The following is a 9397-nucleotide window of genomic DNA, read 5'->3' as shown; positions in this document are numbered from 1 at the left end:
GGCCTCTTGAAGATCTGCATCTTCAGAGAGTTCCCCATTAGAAGGGTTCTCCTCAGCAGATATGCTTTCATTGACTATAGCAGTAGCCATGAAAGCAATGAAGTTTCCATCCTCGTCACCACCAGACTCATCATCAGAAACCTCATTATCACTAAAGGTTACAGCCATAGCTTTACCCTTAGTCCTCAAGAATGTAGGACATTCAGATTTCACATGACCATACCCTTGACAGCCAAAACACTGAGGACCCAAAAAGTTATTTGAAGATTGACCAACTTTTTCATTAGGTTTTTCAAAGTTATTAACCTTAGTGGGATCATTCTTCCTAAAATTTCTAGATTCAGCAGTATAAGTACCTCTTGCCTTTCTATTGGTATTCCTAAGAAAGTTCTTAAAGTTTTTGGCAAGATAGGCAATCTCTGTAACAGAGAGCTCATCATCAAATCCACCACCATCAACATCATCAACTGACTTAAGAGCCATTGATTTGGATTTGTTCACTTTAGGTAGGTCAGACTCATAGCATTGAAGAGATCCTACAAGCTCATCAACAGGGATGGAGTCCACATCCTTGCTTTCAGTGATGGCAGTCACTTTGGGTCTAAAGTCTTCAGTTAAAGATCTAAGAATCTTCCTAACCATTTTAGGTTGATCATAGATTTCACCCAAATTAAAAGCAGAATTGACAATATCATTCAGTTTGGCATAAAATTCATCAAATGATTCATCATCAGACATCCTAATACTCTCAAACCTAGAAGTCAATTGTTGCAATTTATTAATCTTAACTGCCTTTGTGCCTTCATGCACAGTTTGGAGGATTTTTCAAGCAATATGAGCAACCTCAACATTAGAGATCCTCTTAAATTCTTCCATAGAAACAGAATTGAAGATGGCATTCATAGCTTTGCTATTAAAGCCTGCTGCTTCTTTTTCAAAAGTTTGCCACTCACTCACAGGAGTAGTGGGCTTCTCCCATCCGTATTCAATGGAATTCCAAATCCTTTCATCAATGGATTTTAGGAAAGCTTTCATCCTTACTTTCCAATAAGCATAGTTGTTCCCATCAAAGTGAGGAGGAACAAAAAAAGAGTGTCCATGCTCCATGACAACTGGGGTCAAGGATCAGCTCAGAGATAAAAATCTCAAACAAAAGAGCTACCTGCTCTGATACCACTTGATGGAAATTTAGACCCCTTAAACAACCAGATTGTGTAGCCTAGATTAATTAGCGAAGTTGTTACTTAGTCAAATTATGCAATTCTAGGTTAAAGCAATCAAATAATCATATCAAGATATAAAGCAGCGGAAAATAAATGAACACAAGATATGATCACCCAGGAAACCACACGGTAAAACCTGGGGAGGATTTGACCCACCGATCCTCAAGGCAAAATAGAATTCACTATGAAAGAATTGAAGTTCTTACAAAAGGACTACAAGCTCTCCGCTCAACTTCCTAATGCTACCCACCAGTAGAACTTACTGACACGACCACGTGCAAGCTCCAAATCCACGGACTCCTTCTTTCTTGAATTCCTCAATCAGCTACAAGCTCCCCGCTTGCTTTTCTTTTAAGTTCCAATGGTTGCAACTGTAATGATCTTCAAGATGTTGAAATCATCTCTACCTTGAAAACCCTAAGTTTTGTGTAAAGAAAGACTCCTCAAAGATCTCACACAAGATTCACACAAAACAGCAATGTATGAGCAACAAAGCAATCTGGACAACCTCCAAAAACATGGCTAGGGTTTAGTTTATATACCTAGGGTAAAAACATAAAACCCTAAACGTTTAATGAAGTAGGGCTAAGTTGAAAATTCTGCAGAATAATCAACCTGTGCGATTTTCGATCGATTGAGTCTATTCTTCGATTGATCGAGCCAGGCCGAAAGTCCCAAGTACTTCTGCAGTCACTCGAATCCAACTTTACAATAATAAACTAACTTTGAGCAAGCCTAAACAAGACTAAATACAATGTTTTGATCATGGTTTGCCAACATTACAAATTAGAGTTCTAAATACATAAAATCCTAAGACCTTAGAACCTAACAATGTCAAGTAATAACCATTGCGAACATCCTCAGACACCACGAGATTCGAATAAAATTCTCTAATCAAGTCAGTTGGAGGGGGTTGTATGTTTGTACACAGAGACAGCCAATGCCTAGACTGTAGATTCTCACAGACAGAAGGATGCAATTCATGTAGATTGATTTGCCTTTCTCCCCAAATATGCCTATTACTCAAGGTTTGAAAGGTTTGCTCAGTTGCGTGCATGAGGAATCTTAATCGATCAAACACCACTTCAGGTTCGGATGCAGCTTTGGATTTTCCCCTCTTAGCTCTCCTCGGAGCCATAACTAAATGATGCAACATAGTGGATACACGATTAGCTCACAAAAAATAGAACCAAATTACAACATTATGTCTGTCCAAAAAATAAAAATCATTTCATAGCCAAAAAAATCATTTCATCGCAATCTACATAGACAATGAATTGCACTTTAAGCAGAGAACAATGTATTGCCTAGAGTAGTTTACAACAATACAATGAAAAAAACAATATTCTGATTCACAGGCACCTCTTGAAATAATTGTAATGCATTTTGGTTCGAGTCAATAATTTGAATATATAGATGATTATAAACTGCAGTTGAGAGTCAAAGAGCGAACATGCAATTTGTTAACATATTGAATTTTGTCAAAATGATTACATCATGTGACGCGCCGATAGCTTCTCGCATTCTGTTAGCATTAATTTTGAAACACATTTTCACAATTCCTAGTTACATGTAGTAAGTTTCACCAACTTGTACAAAAATCATTAAATTGCATAATATACAGTTCAGACATTCAAACAGTAACACACACATATGAAGCCCAGCAAGTTCATTTTGTGAAACGAGACTAGTTGAAGACAACCTATCATAGTAGCAAGTAACCTTACTAACAACAAAGCATTTGACTAGCAAAACATCCAATTTCCTAGCAATCTACATACATAGACAATGACATTTGAAGCATATAACAAAAATAGGAGAGTAATGCATCACCAAGTGTAAATTTAATTACGGCTACAATTAAAAGAGTCTTACAACATAAAATCCTTGAAGAGTTTGTGCAGGAAATTCTCGATTCTAGTCGGATGCATCGAGAGCAATCGAAGAGGTCAATTTCGGATTCCCATTGCTATATCTGTAGAACAGGGAAATATATAATAGTGGGTACAACAAACTCGATTACTTAGAAATCGAGTTAATAAGAAACTCGATAATCTAAAAATCGAGTTACGTGCAGCGTCTACAATACAGTCCAGATATTTTTGGACTGCATCTGAGAAACCAGCCTCGTCGGACGGGTCGTCCACATAACTCGATTTGTTAATAATCGAGTTATGTGTATTGTAACTCAATTTCCTGAAAATCGAGTTATGCACGTCCAAACCCATCAACAACTTTTTTTGGACTTGTCTAGGTGCAATCCAGGAGGAGTCCTGTTGTCCAGGTTGGGCTTCCACGTAACTCGATTTCTAGAAAATCGAGTTATGAGTCCATCCCAGAGAATCAAATCATCAATGTTACTCGATTAGCGAAATATCGAGTTACGTGAAAATGCCACTACGCATCCAGCCCACATTTTTAGACTGATCCAGGTAAGCTCATTGAGGAATGTATCCAGAAATGTGCTCTACATAACTCGATATATTAATCATTGAGTTACATGCAATTATTTAAGAAAATGGCCAATATAACTCGATCACTCTATCATCGGGTTACTATATCCGTAACTCAATTACTGAAATATCGAGTTATGTGGATATCTTCATTTACATCCCGTCCACAACTCTGGACTGGTCCAGGTGCGATCCATGATGAATCCAAGTGTCCAGAAGTGTGCTTCAAATAACTCGACATATTACTAATCGAGTTACATGCGAATGAAGTTTCACATAACTCGATTAATGGGATGTCGAGTTATGTGCTGCCTTGTACCCCATACACACTGAATGTTAAATTAACTCATGCAGTGACTGTTCACCTCCATGCACGATTTCCCTTGGTTATATATTCATCAGTATACTGAACTTGATCACAAACACAAACATCTGCTCATCAATATAGTTCCATAAACTTCCATGATCAAATCATCCATACAATGCCATAAACATATGCCAAATCATCCCTTCATTAAATTTGTGCTGAATATCTAAGAACATCCATATAATCTACAAAGGACATAAAGAGCATTTTACATTTAAAACCAGTAGGTTAAGTTATTCACAACGTAAGTACAACCAGTTGAGAATGAAGGATGTTTTCCTATAGTTTACGAACACAAATTTGAGTTTAACTAGCGCCACAATTGAAACGTCTCTATCTAGCTGCAAATCCCATATCTGCACAAGTACAACGAAAAATACATTAATACCGCATCTTTTACTCATCTTTTAAAACCATCTTTTAGTATCATGGTTCAATATACACATTACTACAAGAATCTTAATACACAAAGAGGTTGGCAATACATGAGTTGTAAGAATAATTGACAAACTTGATTACAATAAGTTATGACACAGTGACACTTGTTATTATGACTAGTAATTGTTACCTGCTATGTAGCACCACGGCTTGTGGAGTCCACAGTTCGAGTCGGACATCTACGACGATTATGACCTTCTTGGTGACACAGCCCACACTTCAACTTTGGTCCGTTCTCAATCCACAACGAGGTTGGCAACTCCCTATCCTCGTCATCCATCTCATTGCGGATTCTTGTCGACTTAGGGCGCCCTTTCTCTTGAATCAACCGTGGGTTCGGCATCACTTTTCTCCTTTCTGCCGGCTCTAGCCATTCTAACCTATCTTTCAACGGTTGGAATATCAGCTTGTAGCTCTGATACCGTTCTGACATGCGGTAGAAACGATCCATAAACTCTGTCGCATCGTGGTTGTACTTTGCACAAACTACTATCAAGTGTGAACATGGGATCTTGTTTGCTTCCCATTTCCTGCACATGCACGTCCTGTCCATGAGAGAAACCCTATGGGTGTGAGCTCCCCCGCCAGTTCTCAGCAGTGAAGACTGTGTCTCCACTAGATATAAGTGATGTTGCGCGCTCATCCTTCTGACCATATGGAGCTTCGCCTTCTCTTGATTTGCCTCGAACTTGTCATAGGCATATTTGCACCACTCTTGCCCCTCTTCCAACTGCTCTAGGGTTTTGTTTCGACGGTCGTTAAAGTACGAGTTCACCTTGTAAAATGTGAACTTCACCATTGCAGTAATGGGCAAGCTACGTCCGCCCTTAAGCACCCCATTAAAGCACTCTGACAGGTTCGTTGTCATTGCCCCATATCGGTGCCCATGGTCATGTGCAAGTGTCCACTTTTAGAAACCTACATCGTTCAGATAGTCGTACGCATCTGGGTTGACATTCTTGATGCAATCCATGGTGTTTTCAAACTTCCTAACTTGATTTGCAGTTGCTGCCTTCCATACCAAGTTCTTTAACACCACGCTATTGAAGTTAGTGTTAACATTGCTTACTAAATGGCGGATGCAATACCAGTGATGGGCTAACGGCGCTTGCAAATAGCCCCTAGTGGTGTCATCAAAGCATGATTGTATCCCATGGTGCCTATCGGAGATTATACACAAATTGATCCGATTTGTAACTCTACTCAATAGGCATGCCAAGAATAATCCCCATGTCTCCGTGCTCTCACTTTCAACAACGGCAAACGCAAGTGGAAAAACCTCATTGTTACCATATGTTTCCATTTCTATCAACAACTTCCCTTTGTATTTGCCATAGAGGTGCGTTGCATCTAAACTTATCACCGGCCTGCAATGCCTGAACCCTCTAATACATGGACTGAAAGCCCAAAACGTGGAGTTGAATAGACAAGTCCCCGGGACACGAGGGTCACACTTTAGCAAAGTTACAGTGTTCGGATCTGCATCATCCAATGCCACTAGAAACCGTGGCAATTCTGCGTACGACTTATCAAAATCCCCGTAAATACACGCAACTGCCTTCTGTTTGGCTTCCCAAACCTTGTACATAGTTACATCATGCCCGTGCTTTGCATGTAGCATACTACGCAGGTCCTTTATGGATCGGGTTATGTCCTCCCGTACATATTGCTTAAGTGCAATAGAAATGAACCTTGAATCCATCATCCGTCCATCGGTCACTACCTGAAGGGATGTGCAATTTTGGGGACCCGTACATTTACTGATTAGCCACAACCTGTGCTTTTTGCTAAAAATAGCCCGAATTGACGATGGACATGCGTCATGTGTGCACCGCACTACTAGCCTATTGGTGTCAGACTTGATGACCTTGTATTGCTTATTATGCTCCACAGAGTAAAGGGTCAGCACATACTGAACGGAGGCTTTATTCGTGAATAGCATCCCCTTCGCCGGTTGGTCACCTTTGTGCCAACTTGTAAGCTCTTCTGGACCCAATGCAGGTGATGGGTTATTAATATTGTCCCGTGTGTTTGATGTGAACCATCCCGGGATAGCTATAATAGGGCAATCCTCCTTGTTGTCTTTGAGCTGTATTCCATCTAAGACCTCTGCTTTGTCCACCGGTCCATCAGTATCAATGAACTCTTCGTACACATCTCGGCTGGCATCAATATCAATTCCCCTGTCCATATAGGCTTGGACATGTTCATATGCGTGAGTAGACCCTCCCACGTCATGTGTCTGGGTGGCGCCCAACACTTTGGTGTTGTCCAAATGGTCAACTGCACTGCATGGTTGAGTATTGTAGGGCAAAGGCATGGCATCGGCAAAGGAAGGTTGCACGTGAAGATATCCTGAGCGTGGCTCTTCCACCCCACTGGCATGTTGCGAACTTGCACCATCATGGAACCCAATAGCCTTAATAGTTACATACAAGTCGGATGCTATGAACTGGGGGGTCCGCTTAATCACTGCCCACATCATGTCCACGTTAGCATTGCAACACAACGGATTTGAGTTGTAAACAACTTGAGTATTCACAAGTAGCTGGGGGACACGGTACACGATGGATATCTTATGTGACTCCCTGTCCAACCCTAGAGCTTCCATTATCTTCCGGTGCATTTTTCTCAAGTGTGTTCACATTTCAACTGAATGAACTTCTTCTTCACTGACTCGCCTCCATAGGATAGCCCATGCAAGTCATGGAAATACTGCTCTCCATCATAGTAAACGTAGAAGCAATGACGACCCATGGCAGACATGGATAAGGACATATAATTGTGGTTATCATGCAGAAGATAGAGAGTTAAGTTAACACAACAGTAATTAATCTGTATGCACGTGAACGTATAATATAACTTTTACAGACGCACTATAATCATATCCTAAGTATTCATAACAAACTTGATTCGTTTGTACATAAACATTGATTCCAACATGGTCAGCAAAACTTGTTCACCTCGTAGGCTTTCTTTTTTCAGAACCCACACACTGAAGCCTTTTAGAACTAAAAGAGCCATACAATTTAAACCAATGATTGCACACATTACATCATTGTTGATACCTATGGATGAATGCATATATCATCATCATAGGGTGGCCATACAATGTTTGTTTAAATATATATTCCCAGGTATCTATACATACATTACTCTATATATATGTGTGTATACAATGTCACTATTACACACACACACACACACACACATGTTACTGATGGCTTAATGTGTTATTGATTTTGCTAATGTGGGTTTTAGGGTCACACCTTGTATAGCTCATTTTTGGGGAAATTTACATTATGAATTGATTGAGTATTGACAGTTTTTGCAATTTCAAACAAAATCCAACCAAAAATAAATGGTTTAATATGGCACACATTATATACAACAACAATACCTATATGTTTATATATAGATATATCTACACATACATATATATATATATATAGCAATATGTGTGTGTGTGTGTGTGTGTATAGATATACACACACATCCACACACACACACACACACACACACACATATATATATATATATATGTATATACACACATAGACACAGTGACATAGACATGGTTCTGAAGGTAATCACATTTATACCAACACTAGAATCCAAGTGTAATCACAGTTTTTTCAGAAGTGAAGATATACCTGGCAGGAGAGATGTGCCACAACAATGAAGAAGGGGACCACAACAATAATTTTGTCACACTTGGTAAGGATCCAATAGGGAGGAACAAGATGGTTAGGAAAACTTGTTCAGCTCGTAGGCTTCCTTTTTCAGAACCCACACTAAAGCTTTTCAGCACAGGTATTGCCAGACACGTGCATGGGTTCTGATAGTGAGGGGGTCAAATGTAACTCGATATCCAGGTAGTCGAGTTACAATAAAACTCGACATATATGTAGTCGAGTTACTGTTATAGAATCTATTGATGTGATGGCAACTCAATAACTCAATAACTGATGAATCGAGTTAATTGTAACTCGACTACATGGATATTGAGTTATTTGTTAACTCATCTTCTTGATAATCGAGTTCTGTGTCCATTGTTTCTATAAGAACCCAGACTTGAACACCAGAATGGTATGCATCCACCATTCTGGTGCAATAACTTCCCACAATTGCGTGTTTGTCGAGCAAGATGGGACGTACCTATGTTGTGTTTAATGGTCGTATTCTAGGCATATACGACAGTTGGCTAGCTGCGAGCAGACAAGTTCATAAGTTCCGAAATGCTAATCACAAATCATATAAAGATCGAAGGGAAGCAGAAGCTGCATACATGGAGTATTTGCATTGTAATGGTATGGACGTGTAGGGTGGTGCATCGGCATCGTGGGCAACTCCGAACATGTCAACCTCAACTCCATCGAGCACTTCTCCAAGCGAAGGAACCAACTACTGCAGTGGAGACATTAGAAACACATTGTTAAAGTATCAGTTGGAAGTTGCCATTGAGGAGCTTGACCACGCAAGGAGGATTGCAACCTTGAGTGCGAACATGTTGAATGAAGTGGTGGCCCATGTTGTGGGGGATGATGAAGTTGATGCACCTACGAGACAAGGTAGGGGTAAATAAGCGTGAAAGTATGATTTCTTGTTGTGGTATTCAGTCAGATATGTATATATGCAAAGTAACTAGTTTCACTTGTTGCAAAAGGTTTAAGTAGAAGTATCATCGTTTTCCAGCTACTTGACTAGTAAATGTGTATATAAGGGAAATAACCTTATATTTTGGTTTCAGCACTACTTGGCCTTATTCAGTCCATTTTGTCTAGTTTGGTCTTATTCGGTCCAGTATGTTCTATTCGCTCCATTTTATCCTATTCAGTCAACTTTGGTCGTATGAGAACTATTCTGCCCATGCGCGGTAATTTTTTATTTTCCCTATTTGTTACGTTATATCTTTA

The 9397-nt window shown here is 39.7% G+C and overlaps 1 protein-coding gene across 1 annotated transcript; it reads right to left on the bottom strand.

The window, feature by feature from the left end:
- Positions 1-5391: 5391 nt before the first annotated feature.
- Positions 5392-7092, bottom strand: LOC112037653 (uncharacterized). The gene has a single exon (XM_024070488.1). The coding sequence runs from the start codon at positions 7090-7092 to the stop codon at positions 5392-5394; it is 1701 nt and encodes a 566-aa protein (XP_023926256.1).
- Positions 7093-9397: the final 2305 nt, after the last annotated feature.

The sequence above is a fragment of the Quercus suber genome, unplaced genomic scaffold (assembly GCF_002906115.3).
Source record: "Quercus suber isolate HL8 unplaced genomic scaffold, Cork oak 2.0 scaffold_342, whole genome shotgun sequence".
In the NCBI taxonomy this organism is placed as follows: domain Eukaryota; kingdom Viridiplantae; phylum Streptophyta; class Magnoliopsida; order Fagales; family Fagaceae; genus Quercus; species Quercus suber.
This window is presented reverse-complemented; position numbering and strand designations above follow the sequence as displayed.

Bases quoted from the DNA above. Each gene is read 5' to 3' on its own strand.
- LOC112037653 (XM_024070488.1), bottom strand. From the start codon at position 7,092: ATGGAAGCTCTAGGGTTGGACAGGGAGTCACATAAGATATCCATCGTG.